Source organism: Anoplopoma fimbria, chromosome 7, assembly GCF_027596085.1.
Source record: "Anoplopoma fimbria isolate UVic2021 breed Golden Eagle Sablefish chromosome 7, Afim_UVic_2022, whole genome shotgun sequence".
Lineage (NCBI taxonomy): Eukaryota > Metazoa > Chordata > Actinopteri > Perciformes > Anoplopomatidae > Anoplopoma > Anoplopoma fimbria.
In genome coordinates this window covers 13,418,479-13,434,952 of record NC_072455.1, presented here as the reverse complement: position 1 = coordinate 13,434,952, position 16,474 = coordinate 13,418,479, and the positions used below count along the sequence as shown (strand labels likewise).

Here is a 16,474-nt window from a genome sequence, read left to right as displayed (position 1 = left end):
AGTGGAATTTATTAACAAACTTTACTGACACAGGCAAAAATGAGGAACAAAAGACTAATGAAAGCGAGGGCCTCACCTCAAGCTGCAACTTCCTTTCCCCTATTTCCAGTGAATGGCATGTGACCGCCTCAGCCACACCTTACTGGAACCTACCACCAAAAATAGGGTGAGCTAAACCTAGAGCAACCATCAAAGTCTTACAAAATTGTTAACAAAACATTAATGTATGAATAATCAGTTACTTCTAACATCCCACTTTATCTATGGGCACACATGCATACGGACGAGTGCACCAAATGTAATAGAATGTAATTTACTGCATAGCTATTTTACCTATCCTCCTACATCTCGACAGTATTCTTATCATAAAGTATTCCCGTATTTATTGTATACCTTTACATACTTACAGTACCAGTGAAAAGTTTGGACACACCTTCTCATTCAACTACTTTGAAGAATCTAAAATATAAAACATATTCTGGTTTGTTGAGCATTTGTTTGTTTACCACATAGCTCTATATGTGTTCCTTCATAGTTTGGATGCCTTCAATATTAATCTACAATGTAGAAAAAAATAAAAATATAGAAAAAACATTGAATGAGAAGATGTGTCCAAACGTTTTGCTGGTACTGTACATTATAGTCAACTTAAAACGGAATGATTAGAAAAAAAACTGCACTTTACAATATCAAAAAGTAGGTTACTTTGAATACAGGTTACTTTGAGCTGCTGCAACACCCGAATTTCCCCCATGGGGATCAATAAAAGAATATCTATCTATACATCATACCGATAGATGGCAGACACACGCGTTATACATGTAGTGCGCCTGTAAAACAACCAACGAAGAAGACACTCCTCTACGTCATACGCCAGGGCTTGTGTAGCAGCGAAGATGGCGGGCACGATGCTAAGGTCGCTTACCAAACTAGGACGTCCTTCAACAAAACTGATATTAAATAATAATAATTTGCTGAGTCCTGGCTGCACTGTCTTGCAAAGCAGGTAAGAAAACAAAAACACAAACCCAACGCTCCGTGTGGCCATTGTACTGCCAGCCGTCCTAGCTTGAGGTCCACATACATATATATGCACGCCAAAGGCAAATGTTAGCATCATGCTAAATAAGCCGACTTGGTCACTCTCTTCTATCTAATTTGAGACGCCTGCTACAATGCTTTACTTTCTTTTCTGAATGGAATACGTCTAAACAAAGCATGCATACAAGTATTATCGCAATGTCACCCTTGAAGCTTGTGTACGTTGCATGATAAATGAGCTTTCCTGCTAACTAGTGGTTACCTAAGCTTTAAGTTTACTGTTAGCCGTCGTGTGTCACTGTTTACCACACTGTTAGGCGTCTCTTATATCTTGTGTAAGGTCAAACTATAGCCTGTATTTTGCAAGAATGATAAACTATACTGATGACTTTCTGGTTAGGAGGCTGTTGATCAAACAATAGATCAACGTTAGCTGGCAATTGGTGAAGAGTAAACCGTGTCTGTGTGCCACCATTCCAGCTAAATTGAAGACCTTTAATGCAAGTTGCATAAAAGTGAAAAAACTACCAGTCACTAAAACCAGTGTAGGCGTCTCTGACATGTATTTGTTCTTGCATGTGTTGATTATGTAGCACCAAAGTCAAGGGAACCTGAACATACAGGTTTGTTATTGATGCATTCTGACACCATAAGAGGTCAGCAGATGCAAGACTTGTCAGCAAGACTTGTATACTTATGTAGCCGTGTATTGATGGTCCAATAATTAGCATTGATAAACCCATTTTGCTATACTAGCATGACCCATATCTCTACTTTCTTCCTCTTCATCCAACAGTAACTATTATCACATGTCATGTTGGCAAGCCCAGTGTAGCCCAGGTCATCACCCTTTCTAACTGACAGGCTGAACAAAATAAGACTGAAGCCTCTCTGGCAACACGCAAGAAGCCTGCAAGGATGTGATTTTTAGCATCTCTTCAATTGTCTGTTTAGGCTCAAAACTAAAGACTTTCTAACACAACTTTACCTCATATTAAGAATATTTTTTCAATGTTTTCCGCAGGCAGAAACAATGGCAGCCAGATGTGGAATGGACCGAACAGTTTTCTGGGGCAGTTATGTACCCCACTGCCATTAATGAGAAATGGACCCCACCCCCTGGAATGGTACCACCCCACACTGACACACATTTTAGGGCTACTAGTTAAAGGATTTATGTTCCTAACTACTAGTGTTTTTTAAAACCTTTTATTTAAAAAAAAAAAGTGTAAAATGTTGGGTTGCCAAAAAAGTGTGAATGCTAACAACATTCTAATATAATTATAAATAAACAACCCACCAGACCTTGTCAGGGATAGAAAGCCCAGTGTTTTTTCCTGGTGTTGAGAGTCCACCAAACTTTATTAAGATGGAGACAGGTCTTAATTATCTGATTTAATATGTGACAAAACAGTTTAGATTTAAAGAGTGCACTGGTTTGAATACTTGGGTGTTTGCTAATAGATTGGGCAGCTTATTCTCTGGGCTACAGGTTTGACAATAAGAAAATGAAGTCTACTTTGTTCTGAATGATTTGTTGGGTTTTGACCGGCATTGCCAGAATAGAACCCAAAAGAGCGTCACAAATGATTTGGCTTTGCAGTTGAATGTCCCCCCCGATGACATAAACGCATAGTTTCAATTGTTAGCTTTAAAAAGCTGCTTTTTAAGTTCTTATTTGGATTAGAAAATCATATCATGAAGCAATACACAGTTTTTTTACTATCAATGATTTAATTTGTCTTACCCTGCCCTTTGTTGTTTTGTTTTCTTCTTACAGACAAAGATCCTCCAGCAGAGAAGGATGTGTCCAACCTGACCATCAACTTTGGTCCCCAGCATCCTGCTGCTCACGGTGTGCTGCGTCTCGTCCTAGAGCTCAGCGGAGAGTCCGTCAAGAAATGTGACCCTCACATCGGCCTGCTTCACCGTGGCACTGAGAAGCTCATAGAGTACAAGACCTACCTGCAGGTACTGAGCCACTTATGTTAAGAGTATATTCTGTAACTCATATTTTGAGGAAGTGGTTTAAATACTACATGTATAAAAGGTTGTAAAATCAACCTTTTAAACATGTAGTATCTTAGCTTGGTTGCTCCTTTTGTTTCAACCAAGCTAAGAAACCACATTTTGGATGGTTTCAAAGGATTGAACAGTAAATGGCAACACAATTTATTGCCAAATCACCTTTTGTTACCTTCAACACAACAACATACTGTGGAGAATGAGCTGGATCTACTGTGAAAAAGTAGACTGCGCGAGAGCAGGGAAAAAAGACAGAATTAAACTCTTGATGTAAACAGAATAAATCAAAGATTAAAAGGACCTTTATCATGTGTCATGTGTTGCATTCTTGGAAATCCCTTACCCAGTTCCACTTCTTTTAATGCTGCAGGCTCTGCCCTACTTTGACCGTCTGGACTATGTTTCCATGATGTGTAATGAGCAGGCCTACTCTCTGGCTGTGGAGAAGCTGCTCAACATCCAAGCTCCACCCCGTGCTCAGTGGATCAGAGGTACAGTATAGGAATGGTTGGGTGTGTCTGCGGATTCTGCAAAGGCTTAATATTTTAAATCAAATGATTTAAAGAAAAAATGTTGTTTTGAGGTAGATATGGATTTCTGCAGAGCTGCTATTTTCAATATAATTCTGAATATTTAGGTGGATGCCCTTATCTATTCCCAGTGTGCAAAGTGAAATATAATTAACTGTTTTATCAAACACATAAACACTTAAAGATATTCACTTTTCCCCAAATAGAATTGTAAATCTTCACATTTAAGCAGCTAGAACCAGTGAAATGTTGAACATTGCTTAAAATTAAACTATTAACGTGACTTATTGTTTTCAAAAATATTGTTGCCACTGTTTTTGTCAACAGACTCATCAACTTTAAACGGTTGGGTGTGTTCTGTGTTGTGTTTGCAGTTCTGTACGGAGAGATGACTCGCATCCTGAACCACATCATGGCCATCACTACTCACGCCCTTGACATTGGTGCCATGACCCCCTTCTTCTGGCTGTTCGAGGAGAGAGAGAAGGTCCAAGTCATTCTGTCTTGTATTGTTATTATTAATTTGTTTACCTGGGGAAGGTGCTGTTTTCATGCCCGTTAGTCATACATAACCTTAAAGTACCTCAAAAAAAGTAATCGAGTTTTTGAAAATCATGCAACTCTATGGGAGTAAACAGAAATTTGTGAGCCCATGACTTTACTAACTAGCTCAGTGATTTACAGTTTATTTACTCATTTATTTGTTTGTTCCACAGTTACAGTGCACAGTTCCTTAGCTGTATCAGAGTTAGCTATAAGCTTCTTTCAATCTGAAGTCCAGAGCATACCGTCTCTCTTAAGACAATTATCACTAACTCTTAACTCTAAAACAGTTTCAACCCAAATTGAACATCATAACCTTCATGAAAGATGGATTTATTTTATGAATGTTTTATTAGACTACATAAGTTATAGCTAGCTATATACATTTACTTAAGCCTCAGGAAATATTAACTTAAAATTGTTCTGTTGTAAGTTGTCATTGAGCTTGCTCTGCCCCAAACATTTTCTTTACATGGCTACTTTGATACCCAGTCGGGTCAAAACGTCTTCCACAATCAGTTTGCTCTCAGACCAAAAGCCCAGTCAGATACCCTGATGGTTTAAAGAACAGAGTATCCGATATAGAGTATCCATTGAGTAGATCAACTTTGTAAATATCCACTACTTAAACCCAACTGTATGTCACTTGTTTTCTTATAGATGTTTGAGTTTTATGAGCGAGTGTCTGGAGCCAGGATGCACGCTGCATACGTCAGACCTGGTGGTGTGCATCAGGTAGGAGAGTTCAATGAATAATGCCTGTGGTTCATTTTTATGACAACATAAAAAAAATGATCTCTTTGGGACACAAATCAGATTCATCAATCGGATGTTTAAATCAGCATGATCACTGACTTTCTTACGATGTTAAATGTGTTCCAGGATTTGCCCCTTGGCCTGATGGACGACATCTATGAGTGGTGCAAGAATTTCTCCATTAGAATTGATGAAGTAGAAGAGGTGAATGACTGAAATCTCCACAAGTCCTTAACATGATAAGGATGTGTTGAAGATCTGTCGGTGAAAATTAAAATCTGTCGGTTGTCCTCTATGCAGATGTTGACCAACAATCGTATCTGGAAGAATCGTACTGTGGACATCGGGGTGGTTACTTCTGAGGAGGCCCTCAACTATGGCTTCAGGTAACCCACCAATGAAAGTGACAAGACCCCTTTCCTTCCCCTTAATGGCCTTTCATTGAAAAGTTTGCATATTTTAATCAGATTGACCAGCATTATTGTGTATAAACTGTGATATTCATCATCACTCTCCTTGCCCCTCCACCAGTGGAGTGATGCTTCGAGGATCAGGCATCAAGTGGGACTTGAGAAAGTCTCAGCCTTACGACAAGTATGACGAGGTGGAGTTTGACGTCCCCATTGGAATTAAAGGAGACTGCTACGACAGGTAAAAGATTAACAGATGGCTGTAGTTATTTTTCAGTTACATTTTCTTGCCCACTTTTTTATCTCAAGACGGGCCGGTTTCACCAAATATGTAACATGCAATCTGTCTTCTAACATTAGATAATTTCCTCGTCATCACCAAAATGATCGGCTAACCACTACTCATTTATGAGTATCAAACACATTTAGAAATTGAAGACTCATTTGAAAAGGAAGATATTTGTCAGACATTTGAATTGCAGTGGTATGTCATTGCTGTTTTTATAAAAGCTGCATTGGACCAGCATATCAAATTCTGCAGCAAGCATGCTTTACTGGAAAACCATGTGTAAATAAATCATAGTTCATACGTAGACTAAAAAGAATTACTGAGCCGGGAGCGAGCATAATATGATGTAAGTGTTACATTTACGACAAAACTCAAAAATTTCGTCTGTATAGGCCCAACTCACAGCAGTGTCTCATCAAAGTCTGGATGCTTATGATAATCTGATGATTCTGGGCTAAAATCACAAGTATCTTTCTTTTAAATCATCCACTGTAGGCATAATATTCTGCAAGCAGAGGCGTCTGTGGTGTGATGAGGTTGATCCAATCCTGCAAAGTGAAACAATCTGATCCTTGATAAAAAAAAAACATATTTTTCTCGTTACTTTGTGAATTTAAAGTTATAATATGTAGTCACATTGTTGGTTGCTGTTTGTAAACACAGCATTCAAATAAGCAGAGGGCAGGGTCTCTGCAGATACAGACATCACCTCGCACTTCTAGAGGGTCATAACTGATGATTGAGTGGGATTATTTTTGTTTCGGTCTATGTATTGTTTATAAGGAATTTGATGCTTATACCTTTAATTTCAGAGAATATTTAAAAAAAAAAACTCATAAATGTATTACTTCAATCTCAAAGAGGTTTTTTTCCTCCAAATATAACCCCCCCCTTCCCTGGCTCAGTCTTTTTTTTTTAAAAATGTATAACTACAATGGCCCTGCGTATACACTGTCATGGTGAGCTTAATGCAGTGCCTTTTTTACAGCACAGTTCACTGGCTCTAATCACAGAAGCAGTGACGTTTATCAAACAATCTGAAAAATGAATCAAAGTGAGCTGTTGGGCGAGATTTAAAAGAAATGGCCTTATCTGTTTGAAAGGACCGACACACTGTTTGGTCTGTTTTCTGTTTGTGTGATCAACTCCTCACCATGGATCTTTATAGAAAGACTACAAGCTGATCAGGCTCTGTGGCTGATTTAATGATGTACAGTATTATGGGCATCTGTAGCTTACCGCTGTATTCTGTGTGTGCGTTTGTGGTCCAGGTATCTGTGCAGAGTGGAGGAGATGAGGCAGTCCCTGAGGATCATGCTCCAGTCGCTCAACAAGATGCCAGAAGGAGAGATTAAGGTGGATGATGCCAAGGTTGCCCCACCCAAGAGGTCTGAGATGAAGGTGAGCTGAGTGGGGAAGCTTCATCCTCCCTCACAGTAGTTTTCCTCTTTTCTTTTCATTCTGTGAGATGGTTTCTTTACGCCTGCAGGCTGTTGAATCTTCAAAAAGATGTACCTTTTTTCCTTTCTGGATTTTCCCCTGTGTTTAATCACTTCTGTGTGTTAATTAAATTTCAGTGGTGTCACTAATTTGTCTTCACAATACCCACTTTACAGAATTAGGCCAGCTCTGCTGTAAAGTGCTCTTTAGCTTGGCTGCCCTCAAGGCTGGAGATCACCTCTAGTTCACCTCAGTGTTGGAATGCTCAGTGTTTCTATTTTACATTTCAGTCAAGATGCACAATATTCAACCTCCTAATAAGTGTGTGTGCGCATCATTTTCAAAACAGCTACTGAGACATAACATGTTTTATGTGCTCCTTGTCCTAGACGTCCATGGAGTCTCTGATCCACCACTTCAAACTGTACACAGAGGGCTACCAGGTCCCCCCAGGGGCCACATACACAGCTGTTGAGGCACCTAAGGTGAGACCACTCAAAAAATAGATAATATTTCTGGATAAAATTGCCTTTTTCACTTTTTTGTTCTGACTTAACCGCACAAGTAAAGTAATTTGCAGATGCCCTAATAGATTTTAACCTAGCAAACAATAAAGTGTACGTCTCTGTAGATCCTCTGTATACACAAGGTTTTTTGAGTCTTAATTAATTGGGAAGCCTTTAAGGACTTGTGTGATGTAATATGCTTACTAAAGTGTATTTGTGTGTGTCCCCATGTGTCGCTTGCAGGGAGAGTTTGGTGTTTATTTGGTTTCAGACGGCTCCAGCAGACCCTATCGCTGCAAGATCAAAGCTCCTGGATTCGCTCACTTGGTGCGCACTTACAACTTCACAAGACACTGTGAAATATTAAACACACCGGGTATCAATTATTCAGCACGTTTAACAGCTTGTCCTTAAGGCTACTTTTTATTCATTAAGTAGATTTTATAAAGCACTAAAGAGCCATTTTTAAACACGTACAGACCCCCTTCCTCCTCCTCCTCCTCCTCCACTACTCCCTCCTTCCTGCTCATCTCTTAGCTCATGGACATGAACCGCTGTTTAACATCATCGTTTGATTTTTGGTCTTCAAGGCGAAAAATGTCTTTTAAAGTTGCATAAACAAACTATTAGAGTAGTTAGTGCATTAACTTCAGGCTATAATCTCATGAATTTTTATTATTTCATTTTCTAAGAGCTCATCTGCCCTGAATTGCTGGTCTTCAGTTATTCTGAGTTAATAAATGTTTTCTTCTTTTAGGCTGGTCTGGATAAAATGGCCAAAGGACACATGCTGGCTGATGTGGTGGCCATTATTGGTAAGAAAATGATTGTTGTTAAATAATTCATCCTCAGAAGGGCAATACAAAAATATAAGCTTTGGTATAAAGTGGTACTGATCCTTTTCTTCTTTTTCTTCTTTTTTTTCTGACAGGTACACAGGACATAGTGTTTGGAGAAGTTGACCGTTAACGTGACGCTGCTGTTAACGTGTTGGTTCTCTGAGGGGGAAAGTTCATCTTCACACATCTGTTAGTCAGGTCCTCTTCCTGTTCACTATTCGCCGTAGTGAGGCTTTTGATGGATGATTCTACTTCTAATCAGTGATGTACAATGCCCAAATAATCCCAATAAATATTTTATGACCGAACACAAAAGTCATAAGTTGTATCTTTTCACCGTCACATTGCATAAGGGTGATTTTGGAGGGATTTTACAAGATTTTAAACGTTGTTCTTTTTCAAATGCTCCATTTCCTTAACTTCTGTCTGAAAATCACTTATTAAACATGACAGCAGAGACCAAAGCCTCGATGTATGTCCTTCCTCTGGTTGGTGTTAAAGGGGGAGTGGCGTGATGAGATCTGAGACAAATGGACGTAGAGCTCAGACCACAACTTCCCCTGTTGGCAGTGAAGTATGCAGCGCTTGAGTGCTCTCTAGAACTCGGACGGAAAAAAAAACCCACCCACAAGTCGCTGTGTTTGCTGTGTGTTGGCCACTTAACAGAGCCAAGTCGTCCGTGTTGAGCCTGCGTTACCATGGCCGTGTTGGGCAGGAACCCGTTACTGGTGGTCCTTCCTCTGTGGATGAGTTTTGGGAGAGCAGCTGGTGAGTTGAGACATCAGATTGGGTCTGTAACCTAAAGTTTGTAGATTGCTTTTGGTGGTTTGATGATTAAAGACTTCACAGTGATGACTTCTTAATTTATGATGAGAACAAGCCTTTGAGGAAACTTTGAACGGTGATAGCAAACTCAACATTGTAAAGCTATGATGTTGAGTGGTTAACAAGGTGAAAATACGTTGGCTTTTTTCTGATGAAATAACCCAGTGCAGGCAGCAGAAATGTATTTAGCACATAACGGTTCCTGTGGAAGAAAAGCTGACCCTGTTGGTTATTCTCATTTGTGGCACTGAGGCTGGTGTGCATTATCACTTTTTTTAACTGCCGCACTTGTTAAACCAGTTCTCAGACACACCCTTCTCTGGACAAAAACGCTCAGTTTCTAATCCTCATTTCTAATCCTTTCGAAAGGATTATACTGAATTTATTAGAATTTTTGTGACTATGTTAATATTGGAGGTTTAATAGGCCACGAAGCTAATAAAGTAGGGGAAACTTTACACTTAAAAAACTTTTAAACTTATTGAGAGAAAATTGGCGACTGACGACTGGGAAATAGTGATTTATATTTTTCAATACATTCTGCAGTTTTATACCAAATTACTTTTTTTATTTTGGAACTTTTAATTTTGTGTTTATTTTTCAACAGAACAGGACATTCTCTGACGCAGGAAAAAAATCATAATTATAAATAAACAAAGACAGAAAGAAGCAGATGTTTCATAGACCAAATTATTAGTTGATTAATCAAGGAAATAAATGGAGGGTTAATCGATTCTGAAAATAAAGTTAAGTTGCAGTTGACTACAGCTTACTCTTCGTATCTGCGGTGTTTAGGTCACAGTCAGCGGATGTGTCGATTTTTAAAACGAGAAAAGATCTCACTTTTGAAAATATGTATCCAATTTGTGAACTGAGCAGTCAAGAAGATTAAGGTTGTAATTGCATGTCCGCACTGATACTTCATCTGACACTTTGTTAGTTGTCTCTCTTAGACCTTTAACTTCTAGCGCAATACATAGAACTGCACATAGACCCAGTGAACAATCTGTTGCAGGGGTCTTGAGTCGCGATATATAAGTGCATTGTATCCAAAAAAAAGTCTCCTAAGTTATCTATCGAATATAGTGTGGTGCTAATTGGGTAATATGTTGGGCCACAAACTGAAAAATGTGTCAAACTTTGTTATCACCCTATCATTTATTTCAAGGGGCTTACTCGGTGCACGCTGTTTCCTTTCAACCCAAGCTACACGAGAGCTGCGGAAACTAAAACATGTAGATAACACACCACCTATCTGACTCACAGTTAAGGCATCAGATAAAGCTGAACAGAGGCATTCAAAACGGGTATATGATTGGCAATCCAAAACTTACATGCCAAATATGTCCAACAATATCAGTCATAAAGTGGAACAGATAGCAAGTAGATGTGAATATTATATTTAAAATGTTTTTTCTAATTTTACTGTTACTCTGAAAAGGGGTAATTATTTTGAGGTGTGGAAATAACCATGCGTCACCAACTTTAGAGAAGTGGTTAATTTGACTGAATTTGTGATGGAGGAGAAGGATAGTGGGAAGGAAGAGACATAAAATTACATGTGTTGTCTGTGGATTTCATCATAGAGAAGTCGTCAAGGTTCTTTTTTCTAAATGTCAGAAATACATTTTCAGCCATAAGGAACACTGAGGTCAAACATGAGTGTTGAATATGTTCCAATAACATTTAAATTATATTAAAATGTAAAAAAAAAAATATATATATATATAACACACCAAACCTATGGAGTGTGAACTGTGCCACATGAATCCTTCCCAGTGGTTAATTAGAATGAGTCAATTAAACGATACATTGAAAAGTACTAGTAATGTGATTAATTAAATGTCAATGTAAATTATAAAAGTCATTAAATGTCAGTTCTATAATTCTGTTTTAATTACTAAGTGATGATTTTGAGAGGCTTTTTAATTTAACATTGTGTCTTTCTGTCATACATTTTTTCATCTCACATCTCAACTTTTTTAAAACAGTTTTCATGATCTCATCTTTGTTTTAATTTTAGGGAATTTAAAATAGTCCAACCCACAGCAGCAAGAGCTCTGATTGGCCAATGCTGTTGCTGTGTTATGTTCAGCAGCTTATTGTGAGATACAGCCTCTCTTTTCTCTGCCCAATCAGAGCTTGTGTCTTTAAATTAAACTAGTAACTCTAAAGTTGTTCGATCATTTAATGAAAACAGTGAATTTTAAAGCAATGGATTGGGAGATAACATGGCAGCCAGACACATTAGCAAATGAAATAACAAAATAATGGTCCAAGGACTGAAACATAAATAATGGTCAATAAAAGTAAACTACATGCACATTACAGTTAAGGTGCATAATATGAGATTGGGAGCATTTTGATTGCCTCTAAATGGCTCTTAAAATGTCAAAGCCTGAGCCAGCTGCTCGTAGCTAACAGTGCTAACAGTACAAACTACTGCAGTCTTGCTAACAGTGTTTATGCTATGCTCCCATGACATAAAGCAGAGCGGCGGCTTTAAGCTAGCCAGCAGGCACGCTAACATGCACTACTATGCACTAAAAAGCACCCATGGCCAGCTCGGCTTTGTCAACAAAGCATGTAAAACCTTTCTAACAACACACTCAGAGGGAGAGCGACTCGCTCTACTCAGGTAGACATTACTACGCTATAAGTTTACATAGCAAATAGTTGTTTTCTGCTATATTAATGCTCTGAATGTGGGCAATTGCTCCTTTAATTACTTCTAATCACTAACGTTTACTCATCAATTTGTTAACAAATTATTAAAGGGAGGGGTTGAGGAGTTAATTAAAAGAATATGTGTGACATTCTCATACAATCATGGAGTATTGCAGTGTTTTTTTGTTGATTGACTGCTAACCTAGAACCAATGTATTCCAAAAGTGTGGCCATATTCAGAAATACATTACATGTTGAGCCTGGTGTCAGATATTTGTAAGAGAAAATATGACCCCATGTCACTGTGCTTTTATAGTGAGCTTGCTTGTAATTTCTGCATCATATTTTTCAGACTCATAAAAGCCTTCTGCGGTGGGGGTCTTTGATGTGTGCACTAGGCACTTTTTAAAGCTGGTTTATTTATTCCAGTAGCCTTTAATATAACGTATATGTCTTCACACAGATAGTACATTTTAAAGTGTTACACTTCGTACATGCTGTGCAGTGAGAAGTGGTCGCTGTGCACTGCAGTTTAAAATCAAATTGTCATTGTTTTTATGGTGGTGCTCATCATGATGTTAGATAAAGTGTTACATTATGTAGAGTTTATTTTAAAGTTCCTCTGCCTAAAAGTGAATCAAAAAGAACATATTTGCCTCAACAATATTCCCGTCTTTTCTGGTCGTTAATAATAATCTGTTAAGCATGGGTATAAAGCTACACTTTTATAACTGTTGTGGTTGCATGTACAATAAAACTGACCATTTAAACAACAGCAATAGAAAAACAATAATCTGTAAAAGTTTGTACACCTCCACATGCTCCTACAATCAGTGTACAAGTTTTTTCAATTAATAGTAATTAATCCTCAAATGCACCATATTACATTATTCATTGTGAAGCTCCACCTCTGTCTCATTGTTGGCTGGAAGTCATATTCCTCTCTGTGCATGTGTAAAATTAGAGTGATTTCTCAGTGAGAGACTAGAAGTGAGGATTATTCTTCATACATCATCCCCCTTAGTGATTCCGTTCATACTTATTTTATACATTTTTAGAAAGTCTTTATATATTTATTTCAATGTTTGCCACAGAGTTAAGTGGCAAACCACACAATAATGATCTATGCCTGTTATTTTGTCTGACAAATGCTGTGTGTTTTAAGTTTTTAGTGTGTAGCGCTTAATGATGATTTTAAATGTCTGTAAAGCTTTGAAAAGCGCTCTATAAATAAAATGTATTATTATTATTATTATTATTATTATTATTATTATTATTATTTTGCTGAATTGGTTATATTAATTGTTACCAGACTTAAGTTTGTACCAAAGTCTGAATATAGGGATATAGTTTGACTCTGCATGCAACAAATATACACCGCTTTGTCAGAAACCATGCTTAATAGTCACCAACAACATAGCCACATGTGTGCATGCTTTGTGTTGCATGTCAAGAAAAAACAGTCTATAAACTCAATATTTCTCCATAGACAATATTGAAGCACCATTTAAGATAATGCATATGGTTTATTATGTAATGGCTGCTGTTGCTGCTTGTTTCACAAATGGAGACACCCCGGTTACTCAATAATCCTGTTTTGTAAAGTGCAACGAAACCCATCGTCACGGAGCAGTAATCATCACATGACAACCGACAGCTAAATCAGCAGATACATGTATGCAATGAAAAGGCAAACTTTAAGGACGAATGACTGATGAGGATGTCACTCCCATGCCAAGAGTCTTATTTAATTGACATTATCAACATATCAAAGAACTGTCATAATGGCTTTGCTCCTAATAAAGTGTCCTCCTGTGTTTCCTCAGCAGCTCTAACAGAGCCACAGATCTGTTACGTGCTGGATGGTATCCTGTTTTTGTACGGTATCATCCTGACGGCTCTCTACTGCAGAATTAAGGTTTGCATGCTACATATTTGCCTTTACAGAAACATATATGCATTAAACGTACAACTCAAATTATGCATATGCTATAAAACTGAATAATTTAGAACAGGAAAGAACATCGAATTTTTCATTGTCTGACCAAAGACAAGATTGAGTATCATAGAAGGTAATCTGGTACATTATTAAGGTTAAATTGGAATAGGGTGTCGTCAGCAAAATAAAAATTGCAATGAAATAAAACCTTTTGCTAGAATATATGAGATATAGACTGTGCAGGGCAGACTGTCAGACCATGCTAGAGTAAAATGAGAGGTTTTCTTTGGGTTTCTGGTGCCCAGAAACACCACCCATTTTGTCCACAGGGACCACCAAAATCAACACAAATTTAATGTTCCTTGTGATAACTTTAATGAAAATACTGCATAAAGAATAACTATAAATGGTTGGATAAACTACAGTTTGACACATATTGCTACTTTCAATTATCACTTATTTATCACTGTCTTCTACAGATCATCAATGCTAAAGAGGATGCAGCCAACAACGGAAAGGGCAAGCAGGTAAGAATAAAACACTAACTAAAATAGACATAAAGACATGACTGGGTGTCTAAAATGGATGCAGAGGGTTAGAACAAACACGGTAGCAGAGAATACAATTGACCACAGCATAGACTGGAGTTTCAGTGAGCAGAGCTTCTGTGGTAGAGGCAGGTCAAACCTCAATGGGCAAACGGAGCGCTTAACCTGCTGTTTTACTGCTTTACTTATTTTATCATTTTAATTTTACTTTATTTTAGTCTATTATTTCCTTTTACCAGCCACAAACTGCACACAGCCTAACCCACTTTAACAAACCCCAAGCTCACACTCTAAAGAGTACAGCCCATGCTGACTTCCAGCTTGCAATCTCATGTAGCTTGTTCTTCCTCTTTATGCAGAGTTCATACAAACTGTATGTTCATCTGCATCTTATTACAGCCTATTACCAAGGAAGGCACAATGTCCCAGTGTGTGTGTTACCCTATTTTTTACTGTATCTAATATTGTTGTTTTCTCCCCCTGACAGGTTGCTGAAGAGGACCTCTATACGGTGGGTTTTGCTCCTTTTAATGACGTTTAAGGAAATAGGGGACAGCTGATTGCTTAAACGTTGAAATAGATTGTTAAATTTAATTGAAGAAAGTGAGATTTTTACATCTTTTTTTATTATAAAGCAAGTCCAGGTGCCAGTTAAATACTGCAACCGTATCATAACACTCTATGTGTAGTTGACCCACACAGTGGGTCCCCGGCTGCAGTTGATTGTGAAGACAGCGGCAGTGCAGATAGGGAAAACTCCTACCAATCAGAGCAGACTGTGCTCTTTTGGGAGGGGGCCTTAAAGAGACAGGGGCTAAAAAGGAGAATTTCAGACAGAAGGTGAATACAGGTATCCAGTTTTGGGAAAATAATGGGTTTTTTAAACTTAAAGCATGAAAACATGTTCTAACAGAAACCTGAACCTGAAAATGGGCATGATATATCCCCTTTAAATGATAGTGTACACTGATTGTCTCATTTTCCCTCTTTGTTTTCCCTTCAGGGTTTGAAACCTCATGCCCAGGACACTTATGAAACTATTGGAATGAAGAAGTGACACGATGAGCGAAAGTCCAAGATGTGCATGCACCACTGTTTTCTTGTTGCTTTTTTAGAATTAATAGGAAGTTAAGAAGGACGGCACTGTAAAAGGGAAGTTGAGCCCAATAAAGGCATTCTCAGAAATGCTTACCTATGCTGTTATAAGTTGATGTTTTTTGCAGCTGTTGCACATATTTAATTTTCATGCAAACATGTTTTTAAAACTTTAATGCTTCAGACATCCTGTATTGTACTGCTTATAAACAAGAAATGAAATGGCTGTTATATATTTCCTGTGTATAGACCGTCCAACTAACTTCCTCTTTTAGACCATTTGCAAGATGTCTGCCTTTTTTTGGCTCCAAAAGCATTCTAGTTTTTTGCAAGATGGTAGATGGTGAATATAGTTAAAGCTCAAGCCTTATATCGATACTGAGCAGTGTTTCCTGCACACCACAGGATGGCAGTGATGGTGTCTTTGGTGAGGTCCTTACCTGTCCATACTCTCACACACACACACACACACACACACACACACACACACACACACACACACACACACACACACACACACACACACACACACACACACACACACACACACACACACACACACACACACTTCTCTCTCCTAGCAGGAAGAGCCTGAAATAAATCAAGGAAATAACACAGACTACTGTAAAGTTGTGAATGTAAAAAACTGCTACCTGTAGGATGCATCGAGCTGTTATACATACGGAAACCTATTAAAGGTTGAACTTGCTTACTAAATAACGTTGTCCCTCTTTTAATTGGAATGTTAAATTAGAGAAAACCTGTGTCCTATTTATTAAGTTTATATAGGGAGTGGTAAACCTCCGTTCGTCATAAGCAGTGGTTTGGCTAATAACAGTTTGTATAAAGCTCCTAAAGACTTTTGCAGTCTGAGAAGATTTGCTCTGTTACATTTAGCCCGGTCAGACTGATGAGAGACGTGTTTAGCATGTAAGAAAATACAGGAGAAAAAATGTCCAATGTGATCATGTGGGGGAAAACAATGAAGGAAAACATGATGTACTTTTCATTTATGAGGTGT

The 16,474-nt window shown here is 38.1% G+C and overlaps 2 protein-coding genes across 3 annotated transcripts; both read left to right on the top strand.

Annotated features, from left to right (window-relative positions):
- The first annotated feature begins 860 nt into the window (after nucleotides 1-860).
- On the top strand, nucleotides 861-8,806 carry ndufs2 (NADH:ubiquinone oxidoreductase core subunit S2). Its single transcript, XM_054601209.1, is given in 15 exon segments — nucleotides 861-1,006; nucleotides 2,066-2,148; nucleotides 2,151-2,168; nucleotides 2,822-3,012; nucleotides 3,437-3,557; nucleotides 3,971-4,083; nucleotides 4,800-4,874; nucleotides 5,022-5,099; nucleotides 5,196-5,281; nucleotides 5,427-5,546; nucleotides 6,866-6,995; nucleotides 7,424-7,519; nucleotides 7,784-7,867; nucleotides 8,298-8,355; nucleotides 8,472-8,806. Coding segments are annotated over 15 exon segments (1,401 nt in total). The 5' UTR covers nucleotides 861-896; the 3' UTR covers nucleotides 8,510-8,806.
- Nucleotides 8,807-8,923: 117 nt separating this feature from the next.
- fcer1g (Fc epsilon receptor IgFc epsilon receptor Ig) lies at nucleotides 8,924-15,996 on the top strand. 2 transcript variants are annotated; one of them, XM_054601531.1, is made up of 5 exons: nucleotides 8,924-9,147; nucleotides 13,701-13,789; nucleotides 14,290-14,337; nucleotides 14,846-14,869; nucleotides 15,362-15,996. In XM_054601531.1, exons 1-5 carry the CDS (start codon nucleotides 9,078-9,080, stop codon nucleotides 15,413-15,415), a joined length of 285 nt encoding a protein of 94 aa, XP_054457506.1. In that variant the 5' UTR covers nucleotides 8,924-9,077; the 3' UTR covers nucleotides 15,416-15,996. The 2 variants fall into 2 exon arrangements, with proteins under 2 accessions (XP_054457506.1, XP_054457505.1); XM_054601530.1 differs by having other exon boundaries at nucleotides 13,698-13,789.
- The last annotated feature ends 478 nt before the right edge of the window (nucleotides 15,997-16,474 follow it).